The 27,212-nt window shown below is 42.6% G+C and overlaps 1 protein-coding gene across 2 annotated transcripts; it reads right to left on the bottom strand.

Annotated features, from left to right (window-relative positions):
* Positions 1 to 5,382: 5,382 nt before the first annotated feature.
* On the bottom strand, positions 5,383 to 26,126 carry fzr (fizzy-related). Of its 2 annotated transcripts, none has more exons than XM_064691172.1 (6): positions 25,772 to 26,126; positions 21,415 to 22,000; positions 18,113 to 18,365; positions 7,660 to 7,893; positions 7,456 to 7,590; positions 5,383 to 6,507 (listed from the first exon to the last, which is right to left on the bottom strand). In XM_064691172.1, exons 2-6 carry the CDS (start codon positions 21,534 to 21,536, stop codon positions 5,815 to 5,817), a joined length of 1,437 nt encoding a protein of 478 aa, XP_064547242.1. In that variant the 5' UTR covers positions 21,537 to 22,000; positions 25,772 to 26,126; the 3' UTR covers positions 5,383 to 5,814. The 2 variants fall into 2 exon arrangements, with proteins under 2 accessions (XP_064547242.1, XP_064547243.1); XM_064691173.1 differs by lacking the exon at positions 25,772 to 26,126 and adding an exon at positions 23,147 to 23,284.
* Positions 26,127 to 27,212: the final 1,086 nt, after the last annotated feature.

Genomic DNA, 27,212 nt, shown 5'->3' with positions numbered 1-27,212 from the left:
TTTTATGGTTCAACATCCGATTAAAAAAGAAAAAACAAAGCAGCAAAGCAACAAAGCGTCTGACATTAGTAGGTTCAGGCGCGGGGGTTGGGCGGCAGCTGGAGTTCATGCCCCAAAGCTGTTACCTGGCACTTTATGGCCCATCGAGCTGTGAGCTACTGTTAGCCCTCTCGATAAACAAGTTCCACCTGCAATTAAATGGGGCGGGCGCTGAGAGGGGGGGGGGGGAATGGTTAGGTAGGTTGGGCTACGCTAAAGGTCGATGGGCGTGTCGTCGCTTGGATCATCAATCTTTCTACTTTTGCTCCTTGATCCAAGCACAAAATTGAAACCCGCAACTGAAGCGAACTCTACTTTCCTGCCCCCCCCCCCACCCTGCCCGTTGCCCCGCTGTTTGTACCCTGGCAAACCCTTCACTTGCCTTCAGATCTCGAGCGCAATGTAACTGGTTTTTCTTTGCTGTTGTTGTTGTTGTTGTTTGGATACATTATCGTTGCTGCTCCCCTTGCATTTTCAATGTCGCTTCTGGTCCACAAAAAAAAAAGAAACAACAAGTAACACCTGACGCCTGACCAGGAAATACCCTGTATGGACATGCTTCGTTTATCTTTCCGTTCCACAGAGTATGACAATATGCATTCTAGCATTCTCTTCGGTCTCTATAGTCCGATCTTTATGAAATTATCTGGGCAACATCAAAGTGTGCATACCATATCATCGAGAAGGGAAAAACTGGCGTAGCAAGTGGGGTATGCAAGAATTGAAATACTCTACGCAGTTCTATTCCCTTAACCGAGATTTACGTACAAACATTCTACCGAATGAACGAACGGATGGAAAGACTGTGATATCTAGATATTGCCATCTGTCTGTTGCAAGCATTTGCACAAAACTATAATACCCGCAATTGCAGGGCTAAAGGGTATACTCTGAAGCCTAACATCATTTCGAGTCATCTTCGGGCTGAGTAAAATACACAATACACTTGCTTTTTTCGGCAGTTTTGCGCTAAAGTAAGTTGTTTGTAACCCGAAAATCAGCCGAAAGCTGAACTTATTTTTATTTACATAAACACATATTCAAAAATGCTTTGGTTTAGTTTCAAAAATGTTTGAGGGCGATCCAGCTATATTGGGATAAATAGCCTGATCCCGCAGCCTTATCTATCGCTTGTTTATCGCTTATATATCTAACCATTTTGGCTAGTTCGATATTTTGGATGTATTTTGGAAGGAGTTCAAATTTAGCGCGCATCTTGTTTGTGAAAATATTTATTGATTGCAATACTTTCAATAGAAACGGCGCACAATTGTGAATTAGAAATGCAAATAATTCATTATATTTAAAAATTTCTAAAAATGTAAATATAATAAATATTTATTGGTCAAATCTATTTTATAAAAGAAACTGGTTTCACGTGCGTGGAAACAGGTTCACGAACCGAACCCAAATGAAGCTGTGAACCCAAGCAACAACAATTTGGCTTTGCAGCCCTGGTTTTTGGTTCACATGGTGCTGGGAACCAAAGCGACGACAATTTGGCTTTGCAGCCCTGGTTTTTGGTTCACATGATGCTGTGAACCAAAGCGACGACAATTTGGCTTTGCAGCCCTGGTTTTTGTGTATTTAATTCGAGCGTAATTCAAATTGTTATCAATTTTTGTGCCTATTTTACAACACTCGCCGCTAGTCTATAAAACTGTCAGCGGCAAGAAGTTAGCTAACACCCCCCCCCCCCCCTCCCCCTCAAGCCATAACCCCCCGTCTCCGGCACAATGCCAACTTCAAGACTTGTCCAACCATTTTTTTTTATTTTCAAGCCAAGCTGTTAACTTTGGACGTGTAATTGCCGAACGTTGTGTGTTACCCTCCACCCTCCCCCCCCCCCCCCCCTTGGTCACATCAAAATGATCTTAATCGCCATGCCAAAGGCCACAGACAACAACGTGACGCCGCCTCCAGCTGCGACTGGGCGGGTCCTTGCCCAAAAAAAAAAAACAAGAAGAAGAAGAAGCAGCAACAGCAGCAGCGAAAACCAGAATTGAAGCCTGCAAATTGAGGTCAAGTTGAAGAGCAGCCAGGCGTTGGGCAGGTTGTGAGTGGCCGAGGTAGGGGGTGGGGGGGTGTGTGTGGAACTTAGTGTAGGGTTAACTCGTCCCTGCCCCCTTCCCGCTTCCCGCTCCCCACTCCTCGCTGGAACCATAACAGAGCGTCGGCTTTGTGACGGACGGTGGCAATGACAGTGGCGGTCATTGAACGAGCTGCTGCTGCGGCTGCTGCTGCTGCCAGGTGAAGGTTAACCGTTATGGCCATAAACACATAACCAAAGATATACCAAAAAAAAAAAAAAAAAAAGACAAAAACAAAACAGAGAAGCAGAGAAACAAATGCCGGCCACAGTTGCCACCTGTCTGCAGTGCGCGCTAATTGCCCAGAGTTGCCATGAGTTTTCGAATATTGCTGCTGCCCAAATGCAATTTGATTGCTGCGCGCGCTAATTGTCGGAAAACAGGGCCCAAATGCCAGTTAAACAAATGCCCGCTAATCAGGCCCTCCTCTCGGCCCGAGGCCCGGGACGCGGCCTTAGCCAGCGCTTGCGCTTTGCTAAATGCTTTGTACATTTTTGCCAGCTTCTCATGCAGAATTCAACAGCAAATTCCAAATTAATAAGCTGGCCTGTGCGACAGGTGTGAAAATGTGTGCAAGCGACAGAGAGAGGGAGGGGGGGCGGGGGGCAGTACTAGCTGGAGGCCAAGCTTATCGCACATGCAAATATTTATTATCCAATATTTGATTTGTTGTATCCACAAAAGGTTCTATCTAAAAGCTAACTTCAGGGACGCAAGTCCGGCCAATGTGGGAGATATACTATATCTATTTTTCAGACAACAACATAAGTGTTCTCTCTTCATTAACAACCGGAACTAGACACCTACAAAATTTAGAAAATGAATTTAAAGTCGAAAGAAGTTCAATCAATCGTTTTCGCCAATTTCACTGAAGCACATATTCATTTCTTAACAATGAGGAGATCATAAAAAAAAGAACAGGAAGCCGGATATATCAATTACAGTCATAGTACAACCTTTGACCCCCATTTTCACCAAAGAAATACTGGATATTTTGATAAAGTGTGAAACAGCTATCAAAGGCAATTGCAATAGGTTCTCAGCAAATGCATTAAAAGTTTCATAAAACCGTTTCTCACGCTTTTTTCACACTAGCGGGTGGAATTTTCGCCGTTTTAACGCGCACAGGAGTTAAAAACTGTAAAACTTTCAGTTTCCTCGAATAGTTGATAATTGAGGACAAATAGTTTTCTATATTGAGATAAAGATAGCTACTGCTGAGATTTCAATATCAATATATTTCAGTAGCCAATAATAATTAATAATTTCCAAATTAAAGCATTGAACTTTATATCGTATAGCTGACAAAATTGAACGTTTATCATAGTTATATACACGTGTCTTTAGGGTTATTTTATCTGAGGAATCCGTCGATAAATTGCCCAAGGAATTCTCTTTAATGATAACCCTGGTTATTTGCAATCCGATCAATTCTGGTGGAAGGGTTATATTCTTCAAAAATTTCAAGGTCACATTTATGCCTAACCTTAATTTCGCATCTCTGGGCTTTCGTATAAAATATGCATTCAAATACCGTTAGCTTTTGTCACCACGGCCAATTCAAAAGTTCGATTTTACCCCACTTTTGCTTTTATTACATTTTGCACTTTCACTTTTTGCTGCGAGAACTTTTCCATTGCAGTCTCTCGCGCCCGCCCCCGCCACCGCACCCAAGACTGAAGCCTGCCGCCAACGATGGCCACCTCTTGACATTTGGTCGACACCGATTGCCTTCTCGCTCGCTCGCTCGCTTGCTCTTCTGCTCTCTCGCTCTCTCTGTCTCTTTCCTTTGTGGCCTTCAGTCCTGGTGCGTAATGACCTTCAAAAGGCAGTCAGAGGCAACAACAACAAAAACGGCAACGGCTGCAGCAAGGACGAAGCCAAACCACGTGCCAGCTTTACATAGACACACACAAACGCACACACATGAACAAAAAAAAAAATTTCATAAATTAAAACGTCGAATATCCCTGAACAATTTCGGCATTAAACGCTGCGCGTTAACCGCTGTGCCCGTAAACCGTTAACCGTTTCGCCCGGCTGCATTTACCTGATTTGTTTTTGCAATAAAGCGTTGATATTTCGTTTTTTTGTTATTTTTTATCGCGTTTAATTCTTGTTGTTTACTTTTGTTGGGCTGCCGAAGGAGCAGCGCATGAAGGTGCGTACAAAAGGTGCGTGCGTTGGCTCTGCTGTTGCTGTTGCCGACGATGCTCACAACAAAACATTTCCGCAACGCGTTTGCGGCGCGACTGAACTTGATTCTGGCGCGCTAAGCGCTGTTAAACTTGGACTTGGCCAAAATTGAAAAGCAACCGTCGATGGCTACAACAACAACAACAACAACACATTTACACGCACACACACACACACACAGTGAGACAAGCAGCAGCAGAGCAGCAGACGCGGCTAGAAGCTTGACGCGCGCGCTGGCGGGGGCGTTGCGTCCGTCGGAAGCTGCAGCCAGCGAGCAAAATCGTAGCTGGAAGCGTTTTTAATTGCATTTACACGGCAAAAAAAAGCTTGAGAAAAAGCTTAATTTAACTTTGCACAGCTTTGTTGCTGCAAGCAGACCAAAATAAGTGTGACCAGCGCTTAGCACAGTTGCAAACCAAGCGGCTGTAAAATTGTGGATCGCAAGTGAGTGTGGTGTGTGTCTAGTCTAAAGTTTAAATTCCACTTGCCGTTAAATGTCGAGTATCGATACTTTGGAGTAACAAACCGTTTTCTTTTGAAATTGTATAAATTTATTAAATATACATGTGTTGCGTGTACGTGTGTGTGTTACAAAAAAAAAAAAAACAAATATAATATATTGCAATTGCAAATAATAAATGCTTACAAGCTAAGCACAAAAAAAAATTTATGAAGTTTGGGTTATTTTTTTTTTTTTTAGTATACAAAGAGAAAAAAAATTGTATGTATGTATATATATATACAATATATATATATATGCATATATATAGTATATATAGATTTCGATTAGTTAAGTTTAGGATTTTTAGCATTTGGCTTAACTTAAACCGTTTTTCAGTTCTGGTTCTGGGATTAGAATTACAATTACATCAATGTACCGAATTACTTAATGCAGTGCGGCTAAATAAACGCTATAGTTACATACTTAAATATAAACAATATTTTGGACTTATTGTAAGTATTCCGGATGCATCCGGAGTTTGTGTGAGAGGGGTGTGTGGGGGGTAGAAGGGTACTTTGACTAAGTTATAAGCTTGTTTTTCCTTTATGTTAAATATGGTTTAGCGCTGCACTGACTGAAATTTTGTTGTATTTGTTGTTATTTTTTTTTCCGTTTTCTTTTTCATTTTTTTTTTGTTTTTTTTTTGCTTTCAAGTTGAACCACAATTCTCACCAGAAGTTTGCCCCGGCCCAAAACTTACACATAGAGAAGCATCGAACAGTTATCGGCAATAAAGTTTAACATAAATTTAGTAAATATTGTTAAATCAACACATATTCACATAGTGCCTTATGTGGATGCGTCTTTAGCCCCCCGTTTGAAGATTGATTGATTGATTAATTGATTGATTGGCTGGTTGGTTGGTTGGTTGGTTGGTTGGTTGGTTGGTTAGTTGCTTGCCTTTGGCGCCTCGTTCAGTCAACGCACGCTCAACTTTTGGGGCGTGCCCCCATCCTGTGGCCGGGTGGGTGGTTTGTCCATAAAAATCTATCTGATATTGGCAAACAGATTCAGCACAGACTTGTTCTCCTTCTGGCTGCGCGCCTTGCTAAACACATTCCAGAAGCGCAACGTCTCGTCACCGGCACCGGTGACAATCGCCTCACCGTCGGGACTTAGCGCCAAATAGAGAACACGATAGGAGTGACCGGTTAGCTTGGCCACCTGCGTCAGCGATGGATATTTCCACACGAGTATTTGGTTTTGCGAATAGCCGTGTGTGGAGACCAGCTCCGATGAGTGCTTTGACCAGGCCAGATTGCACACCTGCGAGCCTGTGTCCACGCACTGCATGGGCTGGCCCGTCAGCGTGTTCCAGAAGCGTATGCAGCGATCCGCTGTGCCGCCGCCGCTGGCCAGCAGGCCATGATGATGTGGCGACCAGGCGATTGCTTTCACCGCGGCCATATGCTCCGTATATGATTGAACCGGATTCACCGAATGCTGATTCCATACGTACAGGCGATTATCGTTGCCGCCGCTGGCCAAATACTGATTATCCGGCGACCATTTTAATCCGCACACCTCCTGACGATGCCCAGCCAGACGACGCTCCGACTGTAGCTGCGGCGTTCTTGTGTCCCGTTGTATGATCCAGCGATCTCTCGAACCGCTTGACAGAATGTCACTATTCCAGGCCAGTGCGCCCACGCGCGCCGAATGGCCGTTCAGTTTATTGATCTGCAAGCAATTGAAGTTGGGTTAGTTGAGCTCGGGGTAAGCACATTCCTTATCGCTCGCTGCTCAAAGCTCAGTAACTCGTTATTAGCTACTCGTCGCTCGTTCCCCTTGCATTTTGTCATTTCTCTAATGGTCAACTGTAACTCATTCCATGCTTCTTGCTACCTGTTACCTGTCTCGTTACTCGGCACTCGTTACTCGCTGCTCGTTACTATCAAATCATCGCTTGACATATTTTATGCCTTTTGCTCGTTACACTCGCTTAGTTACACATGCTTAGTCTCACCCGTTAATCGTCACTCTGCCAGCCTCTCGTTATCCTGCACTCGTTACTCGATGTTCATTACTAGCTACTCTTCGATTGATGTATTTAATGGCATTTGCTAAGCTTCTTATACATGGTAAGTCTTGCCCGTTGCTCGACACTCACAAGTTCGTCATTAGTTACTCGTTAGTCTACCTGTCGCGTGTTATCTGGAGCACTTATTACTCCCTTCTCGTTGCTAACTACTCGTCGCTTGATGTTCCTCAATCGTTGCTTCACACTCAGTAACTCGCCATCGGCTACTCGCCGTACGCTCAATGTCACTCGTTTCAAGCAACTTGATACTCGCTGCTCGCCCCTACTCGTCGCATTATGCGTAACTAGCTATTCTCAATTAGAATTGATTGAGTTAAGCTTGATAAGCACACTACTCGTCATTTACTCGCCACTCGCTACTCGTTTGTTACTTTCAGTTACGCGATTTTCGTCACACATTACACGTTTGTCGGTTGCGTTATATGTCTCTCGTTACTCACTTCACTCTATCGAGCACTCGCACTTACTCGTCACTTGTTACTAGTCTTCTGTTCGTGTTGCAATGCGTTACTCGTCAGTTGTTTTGTGTCACTCGATACGTCCCGTTGTCGTTGTTAATTACTATTTACTCGCTGCTCGTCACTCACCTGCTTATTGGCTGCCACGTCCCAAACTGTCACATAGCCGTGATGTGTGCCCACAGCGACGGTATTGCCGCGCTCGTTCCATGACACAGATGTGACCGTATTAGAGTCTGGACTGAGATCGCACAGGCGAGTTACCTGCATGGGGAATAAGCGCATCAAATTAGTTGGAATAGAGTTTCAGTTTTCTTAGTTAACTATAATCACCTGACTGGTGCAGGCGCTCCACAGATAGACACAGCTGCCGAGGCCGACGGCGAGCACGTTTTGCGATGACCAATCGACCAGATTTAAATAAAAATCATCCTGCAGTTCCGGTGCATCCAATACCTTGAAGGGTATTCTTGATATCTTACGGGTTGCTTTGCGTGGCGATCTCAATAGTTTTTGGCTCTTTGCGCTCACCGGCGACAACGAGTACGGGCACTCCCCATTGTAGTCCTGCGTGAAGAAAAGAATTGAGAACAAACAGTTTAGCCAATCAATTAGACAGCTGTTCCAGTTGCAGCTAAGCGCCAAATTGGCCAAAGCGAGTCTCCCGACAAAATCTCTTGACCAAACAAACCTCAATTTTGTTTGCTCGCCGCGTACTTGGCGCGGCAATTAACGCCACCGTGCTAAAAGCAGCGACCGCGTCCGCATTTGATCTGCCTACCTAATGCTCCGCCGCCGCCGCCGCCTGCACATAACCGCCTTCCCCTTCCCTTTGCGAACCGGACCGCCATGCATTTGGACACGCACTGCGTGTAGCCTCGTCTACTCTCTCCTCTCTTCTTGTCTTTCCGTTCGTTTGCATAGAAAATGCGTGCGGCAGAAGTGTGTTAAGCGTATGCGTGGTTACACCCTACCCCGTTCCCCGTTGCCGTTCCCCTGCTCCACCTCCGCCACCCTCTCTCTGGGGTGGCGGGGCAGCTTACGCAATGCGGCATTTGAAATGCGCAGGCCAAGACCTGACAACAGCTGTGCGTGCCCCAATCCGATATTCGCATGCCAAATTTGACACTACAATCTGCAGTTACATTTATTCCGAGCTAAATCTGATAGATATCTGGTTTATCTAGTTCACAGTCTGAGAGAGCCGAGCTCCATAGAAGCCTACTGAATGATCCACACTAAAATACGCCTCTTACTTCTAGAAACAGTACAGTGAAAGCTCGCTTGAGGCAACATCCACGTTAACAGTCGATACGCACTTAAAAGATGTTTGTTGACTTCTGCTTTTTCAAATTTGTACATAAACTTATAATCTAGTGGATGCAACTAAACATTACCCAGGCCAAGCTTTTGCTTTTTTTTTTATTTTGATTTTCTGGCACTGCTTTTCCACCCATCTTCCGTCGAAAATGAGTTTGCAGCAAATCGGATGAATCACGACCATTTCACTACCGTGGAATGAGCTTCAAAAAACATTGAATCACGTATGTATTTGTTCTTCAACAATGAAGAACAGCTTTGAGCATGAGCAAGAAATCGCAAATGAGACTTTAGCTCACACAACCTTTGACACCCATTTTCACCAACGAGCGATGGATTTGCTGAAAACGGTGAAACAGCTCTCAAATGCATTTGCACAAAGAACTTGGGAAATAGATTTCAAGTCGATCGGATGGTTAACAAAAAAGGTTTCATATAACCGTTTTCCACGTTTTTTTCACACTTGCGGCTGGAATTTCCAGTTTTCTAGCAACACTTTTGTAAGTATAATATGCAATAATTCTTGGACACACAATGGCATAAAATACAGTCAGTTCTCACATGTGCAGCTCGTACACTTATCTTTTCTTTATTTTTTGGAAGCAACCGAGTTATGTGGAACTTTGTCAAAACTTGTCATTGCCGGCATTACGTGGTCAGCAGTTCATTAGTTCTCGAGAGCTTCCGCTCAGCTCAGGCTGGCAAACAGACAAACCCCCCTAAGATGAACGCATGCGATACGCAAGTGTTTGTTCGCGATAAGCGCTGGGAAGTCCATTGGCCAGCCGATGGGTTGGATAAAGTCTGCCAGGAGGGGGAGGGGGAGGGGGTCAGAGTGCCTCTTGACGCTGCTTAAGCTGAATTTCGGGTTGGTTCTTAATGAGTTTAGCAAATTAAAATTTAATTCAATTAGCGAGCGAAAGGGCAGCCGGGGGCCAACTGAGAGAGAGAGAGAGAGAGAGGAGAGCTATGAGCTAAGAGCCGAGTCGAAGAACAACAAAATAAGCAAGAGTGCTCTAGTTGGGAGTGCCCGACTGGGAGATACCCTAATGCAGCCACAAGCTGCATTTACAAACACTTCTTCTTCTTCCCTTTGCCCCACTCTATTTATGGGAAATGCATTCTTGATTAACTTGGCTGTTCTTAGACCGATCTGTAGGAAATTTGTAGGGTCCAAAGATGGCATACAGAAGTCTGTGTATACCAAAGCGTAAGGCTCTACCTGAAAAATTAGTTCAATCGATATTTATCGATATTACGATGTTTCTGGTCCGATCTTTATGAAAATTTCAGATATAATATATTATATATTAAAGCGCACGAAGAGAAAATTTTTCGAATTTTAGGGGTAAGGCATTGAAAAAGTTACAAACTTAAGAATCTGTAAAGACCAGACGAAAACCTATTTACGAACTTTGATGTATATATGTAAGTACTCGGATTCTTGATTTATGCTTGAAAATCAAGTTTGAGACTTGATTTTGACCGATTTTGTGCAAAATTGCAGGAGATATCGCTTCGTTTTCAATCGATAAGTTATCACATGGTCAGGCGGACCTGACTAGAAGGACTCAGTTCGTCTTCCAGATCAATTATATGGACTCCGAGTTGTTGCTCTCCTTTAGCCTGTTACAAATACTATGCAGAACTACATTATACCCTTTTTAACCATTTCCAATGGGTTCAGGGTATGAAACCAAAAGAGTACGCGGAAGTTAATGACATTAACAGCAGAGCAGAGTGTGTATACGGTGTGTGTGTGATGTGTGCTTCAAATTGCGTGTCGCTTCAATAGCCAAAGATTACGCGACTGGGCAGAGGCAGCGTTTAGCTAAGGGGCAGGGTATCTGCCCTTAATGCCCACTTTGCACTTGGTCAGACAACGAGAAGGAAGGGCTATCTTCGGCACGCCGAAGATTTAATACCCTTGCAGACCCAACCTTTTCATAATGCTTTGCCCGCATTTAAGAAGCACAGGGTAAATAGCTAATGCCGAGTATGATAGAGATATCTTGCAAAACAAAAAAGTTTTCCATAGAACAACTAAATTTACGACCGATCGTTCCTATTACAGCTATATGATATAGTGGTCCGATGTTGACAGGATTTGGCATATATATGGGAAGCATTGTAGAACTAATCAACGACGGCTTTGGTCAAGATATCTTGATAAACAAAAAATTTGTTCATATAGGAGCCTACTTTTCGACTGATCATTCCCATATGATATGGTAATCCGATCCAGCCGTTTCCGACTTCTGCAAAGAAATAGACAGACGGACAGAGGGACAGAAGAACATGACTATATCGACTCGGCTGTTGATGCGGATCAAGAATATATGTTTATACTTCATGGGTTCGGAGACGTCTCCTTCTATGACACAAATTTATAATACTCTCTGCAAGGGAATATAAAAAAGTACATTTTAATGGCTCTGTTTGGACTGTTTTGCTGCGATTGTCGTCGTCGTTGTTGTTGTTGTTGTTGATGATGTTGGTTTGCCGCTTTCTGGGAATGCCGAGCACACAGGGCTGTTAAACAGTTTTAAATAGCCGAGCAGCCCGCTGCGCCGCCAGCCCGGCCTGGTTTGGTCTGGTCTGGCTTGGTCCGTGGGCCCATAAAGCGTACAAGCAACTGCCATTAAATTTAAATGCTTTTCGATGCCAAGTGCCTGGCCCTAGCCAGGTGTGTGTGTGTGTGTGTGTGTGTGCGTGTGTGTTGGCCTAAGCCTATTAGAAATTCAATTGTGAAACGGCGACAGCAAACGCTGAGTAAATCCAACTCTGAATTCGCAAACAAACGTTGTCGCTTTTTCGATTAAATCTTTCTCCTCCTCTCTCTCCCTCTTTCTAGCTCGGTCCCTGTCTCTTTTGGCCTGGCCATGGCCTTTGCTAACAGCTTCTGCTGTTTCTTCTTCTTATTATGTTGTAGTCTTGTATGTTGTCATTTGAATGTGTCATTCGTCATCAGCCAACAGACGTTGTCATTGTTCTTGTCGTTAATAAACTATGCAAATACCCTGCACGTCACGATTTAGAGAGTAAGTACACAGCTGATACACATACCCTGTAGTTACATAAATGGCATAATAATTAAATAATTGAGCTTGGCATTGTAGAGCATACATCACAAATGGTTCAACTCTAGCTCTTGCAGTCTCAGAGTTCGTTGGGTTGGTTTAACTAGCTACAGAAATGCCCTCAGTGCCTTTTACAGGGTATATAGAGAAGTTGTGTGTTGAACTAGCAGTCAGGCAGGAGCTTTTAGCAATAATAGAAACCTATTCGGCATCGAAAGTCGACTTTGTTAACTCATTTCGATAGCTGCTCAAGATCTTTAGAATATATAGACAGCAAGTCTGATATTTTATCTGATATTGCCGCTTGAACAGAGGCAATTTTAGGATTTTTAATTAAAGAAAATCGATTATGTGAAAGGTGCTAAAACTAAAGTTGACATAAGCCAAAAGTATTTAGATAAAAATAGATCAGGTAACGAATTCCAAAAGTTATTAACACAACAACATTTTTTAAATTAACAATAAGCTGAATTATTTTAAGGAATAGTAAAAGAGAAAATGAATCCAACAATAAATGTAAATCAATTACAGGGAATAACTCTGCGAAGAATTTTGAGTGGAAAAAACTCTCGTTATTTTCAGAATGAAGGGAACATTCATTTTCCACCCATATTCCGCCTGTGATAAATCAAATATGACTTACAGATAGATTGTTGAACATAAGTTTAAAGTAAGTCGCAAGAATCATTGAATCATGTATTTTTTCTTCAACAATGAAGAACAGCTTTGAGCTTGAGCAAGAAATCGGTAATAAGACTTTACCCACATTTTCACCAGCGAGTGATGGATTTGCTGAAAAGCGTGAAACAGCTGACACTCTCGAATTGTTTAGATGAGCGTTGATTAGTTAGTACAGGATATGTGCTAGCTGAGCATACTCTGGCTCGACAATCTGTTCGCTCTGTTAACAGCCAAACAGGCAAATTTTTACACAGCAAGTACAGTCTTCGCTTTTAGATCACAACAATTATTGGAAAGCTTTGTATATTTTTTAGATCTACGATCTGTGATCTTCATTTTTTGTCTTTAGATCGCAGATCTGTTGAACAAAATGGTCACGGCAGCCAATAAAGTAAAAGATCGTGCGTGTTTGTCGGGGAATTGAAAACATAGCAAATCGAAGCGAATTGAAACGAATGGAACGAAATGTGAAATGTTCGATTCAAGTGGAACGATGGGATGTGAATGGTGGAATGGAATGGTCATTGCTACATTTGCCGGCCGGCTTTTGTTGTTGTCGTTGTTGTTGTTGGTGTTGTTGTTGCTGCTAAAGTGCTTTGTGGGCGGCGCTTGGCAGGCACAGCTCATAAATTAAATAAACAAACAGCCAACCAGCAGCAGCAGCAGCCGCATTTGAAGAAGAGGAAGCACCAGATGAAGCAAGAGGAAGCACAGCAACTTAACGCTTAACCAAATGCAGAAAAGGGGACAGAGGGTAGCGCGAGGTAAATGAGAATGTTAATGATCATGATAATGGGAAAGCGAATGGCCTTTTGGGTATATGGCCAAATGACTGGGCTTTTGCGGGTTTGAACCAGTGCCAGTTCGAACCTGTCGCAAGCAGAGCTCCCCAGCTTAGCTAGCTTAATTTTATGCTAATGCAAATGTCTGCTGCATAAATTAATAATAATATTAAACAATAAAATAAACAGCAACAAGTGTTGGTCGCACGGCAGGGCACCGCGGCAAGCAGCGGAGGAGGAGGGGAGGAGGTGGGCAGAGAGAGAGAGAGAGAGAGAGAGAGAGAGAAAGAGAGAGAGAGAGAGAGACTGTCTTTCGACAATTCTTTAATGGCCACTCACAAAATGTTGACCAAAACAGGTGCACAAGCAGCCCAGAAATGTTAAAGCGACGGCTTTGTTCATTTTTGTTAATTTTTTCATTCAGTTTTTAGTTTTTAGCTTTTGGCCATAATTGAAGAGGGCTCAGTGAGCAGGCCATAGAGTTAGTTTGGTTAGAAAAACCAGCAGAAAAAAAAACACATTCAATTTGAAAACCACAAGTAAAAGAAAATGTAGCTGACTCGAGAGAGTTAACTGTGGACTGAGATTAAGCCAAGTTTATGAAAAGAAAGAAACTCGAATGTGATGAGCCGTGCCTGGCCAAGTATGATTAAGCTATAAGTATTTTCTATATAGTATATGGACATATGTCTGTCTATACTATATATTATATACTATTATATATATAGATAAGTCACATGTAGTTTGAATACCTGGTTAAATGAAATAATAGTTCTATTTTTACACAACGTTTTCTTTTCTTCGGCTAACAGAAGCTTCTTTCTTGTTTCAATCAACGTTTCATTCTCGATAGCTTTTCATCATAGTACGAACTTACAATTTACAATATTTACCTAGTTATTTATCTATCTTCAATCTATATAGCTTTTTATATTTTTACCAATCTAGCTCTAGCTATACATTTATCTTTATCTTTCCATCTATTTATTGCTTTCGTATGTCTGATTTTCTTAAGCTCAAGGATCTGAGATCTGATTCGTCAAGTTGATTGGTTCCAAGTGAGATCTTCTCATTAAACTCCTCCATATTTTAATCAATTTATTTATTTTAAAGTTAATCTCTCCTTCTATTTATCATACAGTTTATTTATAATTTAATCTATTTATTTATTATCTAGCTATCTATAGTCTATATATATCTATCTATACACTTATCATTTATCTAGTTCATCCATACTTTAATCGATTTATTTCTTAAAAAGTATCTCTCTTAATAATCTATATATCTGTCTGTATATATCTATCTATCTGTTAATTCTTAAATCTATCTAGCCATTTATCCAACTTACATGATATCTTTTAAACTTTCCATTCATTTAACTATATAGATCAAAAGTTTAAATAGTTCGATATATTTGTCCTCATATTTACTTTTCTATCAATGCATCTATTTATCCATCTCATATACATACATATACATATATCTTTCTATCTTCATATTTACCCCGCTATCAATACATCTATATTTATCTATCTAATGGCATATCTATCTATTGTATTTGTATTTGTTCATTTATCTCTGTTAACCGGTTTGTGAAAACTGTTTGGTCAGGTGGGATGGGTAGATGTGTATATGAAAAATTGCCTCACTCTGCTCCACACCTCCGTTTCCATTTCCCCTCTTGCTCTGCCTCTCCCCCTCCCCCCCTCTCTCTCTCTCTCTCTCTTGCAGACCGGATCGGTTCAGCACGGTTTGGGGTTAACATACCTTGATTTCTTCACAGCTGTTGTTGTTGTTGTTGTTGTTGTTGGTACAGCCGGTTCTTAGTTGATTTGTTCAACTGTTTGGCCTGTGTGTTTGGACGTTTACATTTATGTCGAGTGTTTCTTTCTGTCTTTCTTTTTTTCTTTTTTTATCATTATTTTTCAGCTATTTCTATTCAACTGTTGCCACTTGCCACCGAAGAGGCAACTGCTTTTTTTGTGTGTGGGCCACGTTTTTCATCATCAGCTGTTGGGGCTGACATATTTGCGCGCTTATCAGATTTATGTTGCCTCAATTGCCGCGCCGACAGACGCACGTCTCCGAGTGGCCAGCGCTGTTCGCATTTGCTTTGACTCATTTTTGACAGTTGACACGTTGCCAGTTGAAAAACAACAACAACAACAACTACAATAGGCAGCAACAAAAGGCCGCGCAGCGCCGAACAAAGGCCCATATTCTTGAGATTTGAGCTGCGAACCCGACGCTCTGGTATTTCGTCTGCGGCTCATTTGGGCCCAACTACTTCAGTGGTCTAAAACGACACTTGAGTCAATAACGCGCACGCATTGAACAACCCAGACCGGCCAGACATCGAGATCGTGACTTTAGCCTGCCCAAAGGGGAGCGCCGTCGGGCTGCGGGCTCCGGACTGCGGGCACATAGCCATAAGCATGTGCCTCCACGCAGCAGCAGCAGCAGCAGCGGCAGCGGCAGCTCCATTAACATGCCATATTCTGGCCAAATTCATTTGGCAGCAAACCTCAAGTCAGCCAAGAGTGTGGGGTGACCCGACTAAGTGATACTCTGCTGTAGCCACGCACACTGAAAATACTATCCAGCGTAACTCGGGTGTTTATAGTCCGATATTTATAAAACTTTCAGAGCTTTTACATGGCATAGAACTGTGTGTGTATATGCCAAATCGCAAGGCTTTGACTTTGAAGAAGAGGGTTTTTACTCAATGGCTGGACTTAGCTACAAAGTGAAAACTTTCCCAACTGCATACCTTAATATAAAGTTCGAGTTATGCTCAAAGATATACTATATGGGAATATATGGAATCCGGGACCCTATCGACCTATGGTCTTCGATTTATGCAAATAAAGGGAAGATATCGTTCTGCATATAATATAGAGAAATATATATTTAAGATCCCAAGTCTCTTGCTATTGCAATTAGCGCGATCGCATACGGAACCCGGGACCCACTCGACCCACATCAGGTACATATTTACGTTGAATGGAAAGGCTTCCTTCTCTGCCTGTTACATGCTGCTGCGCAAAACTAAAACACCCTGTTGCGCGCATTATGAATGGGTAACAGGTTATACAAATTTTGCCGGGGCATTTGGACTTTTGATTAATGGGCTCAAGATTTGGTTTGTGAGTGGTTTCTAAACCGGGGGCCAAAACCTATGGAAATTGTCGCTTCAATCAGCGGCCATTCATCTACATCACGCCCACACAATTAACACAAAACTGTGAACACACACACACACACACACACACACACACACCCCTCCCATCCCTCCCGGGGGCAGTCGCAAGTGGCCAAGAGTATATTTTTCTTATTTTTTTTGAGCCCTGGTCATAACAAATCATATATAATTCAATTATGTGCGGCCGCAATGTAGCTGCCATAAATAATGGCCAATATATTGGCCCACACGTACGCAGGCCATATAGAGGCTAGATAGACAGTTCCTCACCCTGTCCACGCCCCCGCCCCCGCCCCAACACTGGGCAAAAGCAAAAAACCATAATGCGTCAGCTTGTTAATAAAGTAAAGACAGACAAGAGGTCGACTCTGACTCCTTTTTGATGATAGTTATTATCTTCTTTTAATTTATTCCATTGTTTGCACGAAATCGAACTAATATTTATGCTTTTGTTACTGTAACATTCTCTCAAACCAAATTTGTTGGCAATAGCTCCTATAATTCCTGACATTCTAATATCTCTATATAAAAGGAAGGGAACTATTTGGATTGAACCCCTTAAAAATGTGTAAAAGTGCTAAAATATATTTGTGTAAATGTATGTAACAGGCAGAAGAAAGCATCTCCGAACGCATCAAGTATATATATTCTGGATCAGCATCAATTGCCGAGTCGATCTAGCCATGTCTGTCTCCGAATCTATAAGAGCTAGGAGACTGGGTCCTCCTGGTGCCCGCGCAGTACGAGTTTATTTACAATAATCGATAACTTGCAATCGATAAAAATTGTTATCAATTTTTTGAGCAAATCTCTTCGGTTTTAATGGGTAGAGCTACCAAATTGTACATTCAACTTCTAGAATAGTATATAGAGATCGAGTATCGTTTACGACAATCGATAACTTGCCTCTTTTCCAAGCAATCGATAAGAATCGATATTTAGCTCAAATTTGATATGTAGCTTCAAGTATCAAGTATCTTTTATTCTATAGCTACCGACACCCCACGCTTCCCTTTCCTTTTTTTAATTAAGAACTCTATTTGAGCTTTGTAATTAAACATTTTTGGCTTACGCGTAAATGACAGAAATAATAATTGAGTGCTAACTTAAAGTTGAAACTTGTTTTTGTGTTGAAAGCCAGTTAAAAAGGAATATGGGGCATAGCTGAATAGCACATAAAGCATCAGTTATGATGGACAGACGAATGACACATAGACATATTAGTGGATAAATGTGTAACCAGTAGATACAAATTTTAGTCAGAAATCAAATATTTGCAATAGAACGAACGCGCAATTGTCCATCTATAAACCTGGTTATGCAGTTGTGTAAAAACCAAAGCTCAAGACATGCAGTTGCTTCGAACCACTGACTTTTCTTTAGCTGGCATGCAGACATCTACCTAATGTCTAGTCATGGCTGCGACAGCTGCCTGACCCGCTGCAGTGCATTCAACCCAAATAGTCCACTCAGACGCAGACGCAACATAAAAGCTGCTTACAAAAGAAGCCATTGGCTCAATTAAATATTTCACACACTCAACAAGAAGCTGGCTGCAAATTCAATTAGTGCAGCCACACACAAAAAAAACAGTATCTCACAATTGCTAAAAAAAAAAAAAAAAAATAGTTCAAGGGGTGTTTCAGGACGGTCTGATATTAATAACAATAACAATAATAATAATAATAATAAAGGGGGAAGAAGAGGAGGCGGGTTCTTACCTGCTTGGTGGGTGATTGATATTTGAAGAGGCTGCGCTTGGCCGCCGGCGTATATGAGTTCTCGTTGCGCTCCTCCCCGGCGGTCTTCACATCGTCTATGGCCGAGCCAAGGAGCTCGTTCTTCAGCAGGCACGAATAGGCCAGACTATCGCGTGCCGTTTCGCCGCAATCCCTTTGCTTCTTGCTCGTCTGCGGCGAGTTATCATTCGACTTGTTAATGGACGCAAAGCTCGTTTGCCAATTGTTGTGCGCCCTGCGTGATACGAGAACGAGATATAGTGGAGGGGCGGGCGGGGTTTTTGGGGCCAGATTAGAGCAAATACTTGTATATATGATAATAATTGCAATTAATGTAAATTTAAACGGAAAGCCTGAGATTTATATTTAATGCATTTTTTTTGCTCTCTGCTTATTTATATGTGTATATACCCTGTAATCAAAGCTAAAATTAGAGGCAGGGCACACACCATCTGTGTCTACGAAATAATGACTGTTAACCTCTATATATACCTATATAATACCCTGCAGTTCTTTAATCGAAAGGCGGGCGGGCGGGCTACATAGCTTGGCTAATCAAAGCGTCTATATATCGCAAATATATCCTCCAGGCGATACTCTCTCATCTGCCAGGCGATATGTTCTCTATTTACTAGCTGACACACTTGTCCCCAACTGCCAAGCCCAACGCTTCCTCTAGCTCGGTTTCAACATCTGAATATCGCATTTCTATCAGCCAAGCGACACTTCTAACTCCCTTCTATCTTCCTGGCGATACGCATTCGTATCTCCCAAACGAAACGCCTTTCCTAGCTGCAAAGCCAGTGCCATATCGCATGACTATCGTCTTTCTATTACCCAAGCGACACTGCCGTACTTTCTGCATATTACTCTCTTCTATCTTCCTGGCGATACGGATTCCTATCTCCCAAACGAAACGCTTTCCTAGCTGCAAAGCCAGTTCTTCAGCGTGCCGTATCGCAGGGCTATCGCGCAGGCGAAAAGCTGTCAATGTGGGCAAAGGGACAGGGCAACTCCGAGTCGTGCAGTCTCTCGCCTGGCCGCATTCTGACTTCTTTTTTCCTCATGGCTCTTCTTTTTTTTTTCGCAAGCTAGGCACAAAGCATTGCAAAAAGATTTGCCAAAATATAAATTATTTATACAATCAGCAATAGCAACAACAACAACAATTGCAAAAGTAAATTTATGCAAACGCGTTCAAATTCAATTGTGCGCTGAGTGTCTGGCGCGAAGGGGACCCCAATATGACTCTTAACACCCTTCGTGTCTGTGCACGGTGCGGCACCCCTCCACCCCCCCTCCCCCTTGAGATTACCTGACGCCCCACGTAATGCAAACAATAAGTTCGCAGCAATTGCGAGGAGCGGGACGGGGGGTGTGTGGGGGGAGGGGGGGGCAAACAATTGTTATTATTTTTGCTCATAAAACATAAAAAACGTGTGCAACGTGCAAAAAAACCATATTTTGAATGTCAAATTCGCAACATTTGCACAAATTGGCAAATTCGCAATTTGCTAACATGGCGAATTCGCCATGAAACTTTTGGCCAAGTGTGAGAGAATTTTAACCTCCCCCCACAAAATTCAAGCGAAACAAAAATCAAATTAGCAAGGGTACAAAAAAAAATATGAACAAAATGTGGTTAGAGGAGGGGACAACAGACAGGAAGAGGGCTATTGAATTGCATTGCACACACACGCACACACACACACATATACGGGCACAGCAATCTGTTTAGGCATGCAACATGCGTCGCTTGCCGCTTTACACCTCAGCCCCACGCTGCCCGCACCCGCCACCCCTTGGCTGCTTATCTGGCAAACGCATTTCAAGCACTTACTTCCACCTACAATAAATCAATTCAATAAGCAAACGGACAAGGTAAATGACAGCGTGGAGGGAGTGTGAGTGTGTGTGGGGAGGGTTTGCAGTTGGGACAACGACAATTCAATCAAAGGCAGCAGCAGGTGACACAGGCACAATGAGGCACAAGAGGCGCTTGCCCCCAGCCGTAGGCATTGATAGCAATGCAGCCAGCTTTGCAGCGCAGTAACAGCAGCTGTTAAGAGTTAACAGAATGTTAAGTAAGGCCTCAGCAGCTGTCAACTTTTGCCATTGTCTATGTTCATTTTCGGTAGTTATTAGAATTAGAGTGAAATAATCCAAATCTGTATGTGCCATACAAGCTTGGGGTGTCTAATTTTTTCTATCTTTCAAAATCGATAATTGCTAAAAAGGGATGCTGCAAATCGATAGTTATCGATACTTTCAGCATGAAAGGAGGTAACCATCTAAAAAAAAATGGTTCTGCGTACGGCATGGGAGGATATATTTTAAAATGCGATGCATATCAAATTAAAAGTCTGCAACTCAAGTAGTTTCCGAGATCGATATGTTCGATATTTATCAATATTGTGGGAATGAAAGGAGATATCGAAAAAAAAGCCATACATTCGTTTTGTGCATGTTATCGGAGAAGAATATATCTATATATATATATATAATGCTTGTGAGATCGGAGAGGCAGTTGCATTTGCCTATTGCATAAATAATAGTTAAAAAACATTCGAAAATATTTAATGAAACAGAAATGTCAATCTAAACGTTATTGTTTGGCAGGTGTAAAAGCCAGATGGAGGCTATTAAGTGCTATCGAGAGCAAACTCTCTGAAATAAAATGTGCACGCAGCATACAATGGGAGAAAATGGGCTCAACTTTGGACGTTGTAATGTAGGTGAGTTGAAAAAAGTCGACAGACAGATGCGGAAGTGTCATAACAGATACAGCAACAAAGGCAACGCAACACAGATACAAATACAGAGATACGTGTGTGTGTGTGTATGTGTGTGTGTTGTGTATGTGGCATGCAGCACTAGGCAACTGGTTGCCAGCACAGCTCATTAGCAGCAATCGAGGCGAGCCACAGTCGCGGGGGGCCGGGCTTGGGGCTGGGGGGAGGGGCTTGCAACAGCAGGAAAAAAAAAAAAGTCTGGCAATGGACGTGATCTCGTGCCTGTGTTGGCTTTTGTGGTTCCGTTAGTTCAGCGAGCTGCAGCCAGCCGGAAAATGTTAAGGAGCGTGTGGGGTGGGGAGGGGAGGGGAGGGGAGGGGAGGGTTGTTGTTGTTGCTGTTGTTTATGATTTGTTCTTTGAGTTCGCTGCTGCTGGTTGGCAAGCGGAAAAGGTGACGTAGCACAAACTAACGGCTTGAGCCGGACATTGTCATGGATGGTGTGTGTGGGGAGGGTTGGTGGGGGGAATGTAAAATTGTAAAGTTCACTCACCTGCAGGGTATGAAACGATCCAGCGATGTTGGCGTCGTCGACGATTCGAGATTATCGAATAGATTTCTGGCCACGGGACTGATATGCTTCAGGATGCGCTTCTCGAACTCCGGACTGAACATTGTGAACTGTTATTTGTGCTTTTGAATATTGTGAGCTGAGCTGCGTTTTAACCGATTCGAATCGGTTTAGTGTTGCGGGTTACTTTTTCTTAGTGCCCAACTGGAACACAACACAACTGGTTCGCGATTCGTGGATAGAACAGGAACAAAAAAACCAAAAACAACAACAGGAAAAAAAAATACAGAATTTGTTGCCAACTCTAACCAATTACAACAACAAAATTCAAAACGAAAATTGCGTTAGATACCAAAATTGGTAACTAGAGAGCAACAACAAATGCGCCTTTTGTGTTGTTTACTTCTTCTTCTTCTTATTCAGCTGCTGCTGCTTCCTCTTCTTCTTTTGCTTCTTCTAGTGGCTGTTAACTTTGGTATTGCCGAGCTGTAGACATATATATATATATATATATGTATGTATGTTTGGTGTATATCTGCGAGATATATAGCTTTATCGAGGCGGTTGGCTGTAAAGAGAGAGAGAGAGGGAGAGAGCGCGGGGTGAAGCGTGTTAGAGTTAATTAGAATTGATTTAAATGTGTCGAGCTTGTTCTTATGTCTTATACATATACCCAGTAATTACACGAACACAAATGGGGATTGCTGCACGCGTGCACCTAATATGTAACAGTCGAAAATGTTTACTATTTAAAGCCCTAACTGTGATTTGGAAAGATTTGGCATGTTTATAGCCCAGAAAGCAACAAGAAATAAACAAATCAAAGCAAACGAAATCGAACTTAAAAGCGCGTTTTGCTTGCATTAATTGTAATTTTGATATTTTACAGGGTATATGCTAAGGCTGCGCACTAATTGTGACTAGACAAAAAATTTGAATAAAATTGTAATTTATTTTTTGGTCGACAGTTTGCAAGCCAGCTCATTAATCAATGTCTGCCAGCATGGTGCACAACGTGGTTCTAGGCCTCAAAGATATGGCCAAAATGTGGGAGAGAGGACGGGCGAGACAGTGAGAGAGAGAGAGAGGGAGAGAGAGGGAGGGAGGGCGAGAGAGAGTGTGAGCGTGTGAGTGTTTGCTTGTTGTGGGCAGCTTATAATGCTGGCTGGCTGGATGGCTGGGCTCAGCCAGTTGCCAATGGGCTGGTGGGCGTGTCAATCACACATTCAGATAGAGTATCTATCTGTCCGTCCGCCCGTCCGATCGTCCGTCCGTCCGTCAGTGTCTCTGCTGTCCATTTGTAACGGCTGTCATGTTGTTCGAATGTTATGCGCAACGCATGCGACGCGCATACTGAGAGGATGGGCCAGGTATTTGAAAGCTTCTGGCCAGTGCTGCCAAGTGTTGGCACGGGTCCAGTGCTGCCCACTTGACGTGCTTACTGGTAATTAGTTAATGGGCGTTAACTGTTGCTTGTTGCCTGATCGCCGGGGCTATAGAAAAACCAAAACTATAGGAAAATATGAAAAACAAGAAAATAACACAAATCAAAGGGTGGCCTGTGGGGGGAGGGGTTTGTCTTATACGTACCTAGCGCAGCGTGAAATGCAAGCAGCTTGAAACACTTCCGCGTTTGCACTAACACACTCACAGATATCTACACACACACACACACACACGCACAACAGACACACACACACACAGGCATACATACAGTGATCGTCTTTGGGCAAGCGTGCTTTCAACTTTTGTGGAATTTTATATATATTTTTTGGTTTTAAGGATTTTACATAGAAAATATATTTGTAGGCTATATACAGAGATACAGATGTACATATGTATATATATATAAATATATATATATCAATATATATATACATATATATATATAAATATATATATGTATTTATGGAAAATTTATCGAACTGGCTACGTAGACAAACATCAACTGACTGACTCGGCACAATCGGCAAGTTGACATTTAAGGCTGTGGCAGGTAGAGCTGCTGCTAAGGGCAGGTAAACATTAGGGCACATATGTATGGCCATTTTTGGGGTGGTTCAGCCGTAAGCCGCGTTTCGGGCCCTGCGCTGTGCTGATAAGGCCTTATCGCGGCACAAACATAAACAATGCGGGCAGCAGCTAAATGCTAAATGAGTCAATCCCTGGGACTGCCTGCTTGAACATGTCGCGCCCAGCTATGACTCGATAAGCAACAAGTGCTACAGCGTTCGGTGGGGAGGGAGGGCTTAATTGGTAGTAAAGGGAGCAGCAGGGGGGGGGGGGGGGGCAGGCCTTGAGCTTCACTGGAAACGCAGGTTGCATCACCAAAGCTTTTCATTTATTTGTACAGTTAGAGCCGGCACGGCCTTAGGCAAACATTCTTTTACGATTGTTGCCTCCCAAAAAAAGGTATCCACCAAGAAAACAATAATGGACGGACTAGCAAATACCCTGCAGACAGCTACACGCTGCCATTCGCATCCCAATTGATATTCAAGATTTGCTCTCAATACCCTGTAAGGTCGACGCTTTCACACAGACGGACATGGCCAGACATACCCATCAGATCAGTACATATATGCAGGCCTGTGAACGCACCTTCTTCAGCACCCCTCTTCTTCGCTGGCTACAGGGTATATAATGCCCAAAAGTTGGGCCGAAATTGCGAAATTCCAAAAACTTAGAGCACAGCCAAAAGCGTTACGTGGCGTTGAAATTAGTAAGCCCGCATTATTTTCCATACCACGCATATTTCTATGAAAAGGATAGGAATAGGCGTCGACAGAGAGAGAGAGAGAGAGAGAGGGGGGCAGTACATAGAATGTGCTTTGTGAACTATATAAAAACTATACTTTACCAAATTGTAAAGTAAACACTCAATAAAATATAACTCGGACAGAGATTTGTAATAACTGTTATAAAAACTTAACTTGGTTTAAGTCTAAGATTAAGATTTGATTATTATCTTACTTCTCGCCCAGAAGAGAGTTTTTTAATAAATTTATTTAAATAAACATATAAAATATAATTTAAAAATTCGAACTATTGATTTTTCAAGTTTTTTCATACTACATGTGCTTTATATAAAGAGAAAATATTCCCGTGATATCTTTTGAAAAATATACCAAACTCTATTCATTTTATCTTTCTTGTAGCTACTGTTTGAATTCAGCATCAATAGGTTTCATATAGCGTGTGCACACTGTGATTTTGTAGATTATTTTTGGAAGCTGCTTGGAGCACTGGTTGTGGCTGTGGTGCTGTTTCCATTGCGAGCCGAAGGTCAGGAAAAGTCGACAACAGCCGCTCGACATTTATAGACGCTGAGATAATGCCACAAAGCGGAGCCACCAACTGGGGCACAGCTGCGGCTCCCACAGCGATAGAAGGCTGCACTTGAACTTTGGCGGCTATAAATACGTCGTGAGTGTGTGCGGAGTGGAGAGGGAAGGAGGGAACAAGGGAGGGGTATATGGGCTGACAAGTTACAATAACCGCACACCTCATCCGCCTCCGGCTGCTGCTACGCTGCGGCTGCAGTTGCGGTTGCCGTTGGTCTTATCAGCAGCGCGACGAGCGTTGTGGACATGTGTGGGAATATGATAAGAGGCGTGCTGCAACAACAACGGAACGGTTCACATGTGCCATGACAACAGAATTAAAAAAAAAAAAAAAGCACAACAAAAAAAACAAAATAATTTGCCACCCCTTTTTGGGCCAAAGCGAGAGCGCAAGCGGACTTGAGTGCGCGAGAGAGGCAAGGCAGGAGCAGCAGGCAGCGCAATCGATAGACACACACACACACACACACACAAAGCGAGAGAGAGAAAGACAAGCACGCCCCCCTCCCTTCGCTGCTTAGAGTGCAAAAGCGTAACGGAAAACGTAACCATGTCAAGGACACTGGCCAAGCTAAGTGGCCAAGAGAGAGCGCCAGCAATTGATTTAGTAGCGGCTGCTGCTGACTAAATATTTAATTAAACAATTTGCAGTAATTCCGTTTGTTGTTGTTTGGCTTATTGTGCACTTACACACACGCACACAAATACTGAGGCAAGCGCACGCACTGCTAGAGCTAGGCAGATAGCAGCAGAGCGTGTGGCCAGCTGCATACACACACAAACACGCACGCACACACACACATGCATGCATGCATACCAGCAAAAAAAAGAGACAAACGCACACGCTCTCTCGCACACAATGTACAGCTATAGCTAGCAAATAGTGCAACGCGCATTCAAATGAACTTTAATTATTTAACTGTTGTTCTACAATTGCACAATGCGCGCGCACACACACACACACAGACTCTTGCTTGTGAGCTCACTGCACTTACGTTTTTTTATTGATGGCTGCAGACTCTAAATTTAAACTTTAGTGTTTTTACGCGCAAAAAACAACGAAAACGGTTAATTTTGATTTTGTTGTAGCTGCTGCATCGCTGCTCTGCGGCCAGCACCACCACCAGCGCTGCTGAAGAACACAAACAACTGTTTTCGTTTTTATTATTACGCGACGCGACGGTTGTTCTTGTTGCAGTGGCGTTGACAGCGAGTTTTATAACAACGTTGCACTCTGCGCGCGTTTAGGCAAACATACAATTTTGTTGGTTGTTTATTTCAATTGTTGCTGGCTTTGGCTGCGTTGCGGTCCGCGCTTGTTCACCGCCGTTTGATTTGTCTCCAAAAGCAGCGTTTTTTTGTTGGTCTTGAGTCGCGTTAGTTAGGGATGTTCACAGCCTATCGATATGTATCGATAGCTGGCAAGCAACACTTCACATGACCAGCTGTTCGATTATTATTTGCCACAAAAATACTAAAACGATACTTTGCCTTGCGCTTTGCTGCATCGATGCTAGTGGGAAATTAACGGCTGGCAAAATTACAAAAAAAAAAAACACGCCACCCAAAGGTTCCGCCTTATTTTTAATAAACTATAAGTTAGCTATAGTCGATATTTCAAGTCAACCATCCAGGACAGTTGAAACCATTTGGACCGATTAAGAGTCAACAATATTCACGTGCCAGCTGAGAAAGTTGTCATGTAAAGTCGCCACCTCCTCCTTGTCGAAGCTTACCTCCTCCTTACGAGCTTCGACATCTTCTCACAATCGGACTTCTGTCTCATATGGCTCACATAGGATCAATTGTTCGGAAAGGCTTTTATATAGTAGCATATGCAAGCCACATTTTTACAGAGTATTATCTATATAGAAACACTTTCAAGCCACATTTTTACAGGGTATTTATTTATATGGAAGCATTTGTAAGCTACATTTGTACAGGGTATTCAATATTCAAGATTCTTGCTCTTTTGTTTATTTTAATATTTACATAGGTCTTTTAATTTTTTCATGTTTATACCCTGCAACCATTGTAAATGGGGAAAAGGGGTATATAGTTTTTGTGCAAATATATGTAACGCGGTGTAAACGCATTAAGAACAACAATAGAGACTTGAATTTGAAAATGATTCATTTATCATATCGATATCTCGAAAGTATCATTACATGCACTTGGGCGTCACTTTGATGCGCTGTAAATTCGATTAAGATCGGACAATGCGAGCCGACGCCATGCAATAATATATTCCCATGACTGGAGCATGTGAACGTGTGTGTGTGTGTGTGTGTGTTGTATTCGCTATGTATGCATAAAAGAAAGCTAGAATGTTTTTAGTGGTAGAGTAGAGAGTTAGGGCGTAGAGTTTAGGGTATCTGCTAGTCGGCTAGATATGCTTAATTGTTGCTCTAATATATATATCTCTATGGACTGTCA

This window comes from Drosophila montana, unplaced genomic scaffold (genome assembly GCF_035044405.1).
Source record: "Drosophila montana isolate Dmon_TW-CO22-7 unplaced genomic scaffold, ASM3504440v1 contig_3416_1, whole genome shotgun sequence".
NCBI classification, from domain to species: Eukaryota; Metazoa; Arthropoda; class Insecta; order Diptera; family Drosophilidae; genus Drosophila; species Drosophila montana.
The sequence above is the reverse complement of the archived record's forward strand: the minus strand, read 5'-3'. Positions and strand labels throughout refer to the sequence as shown.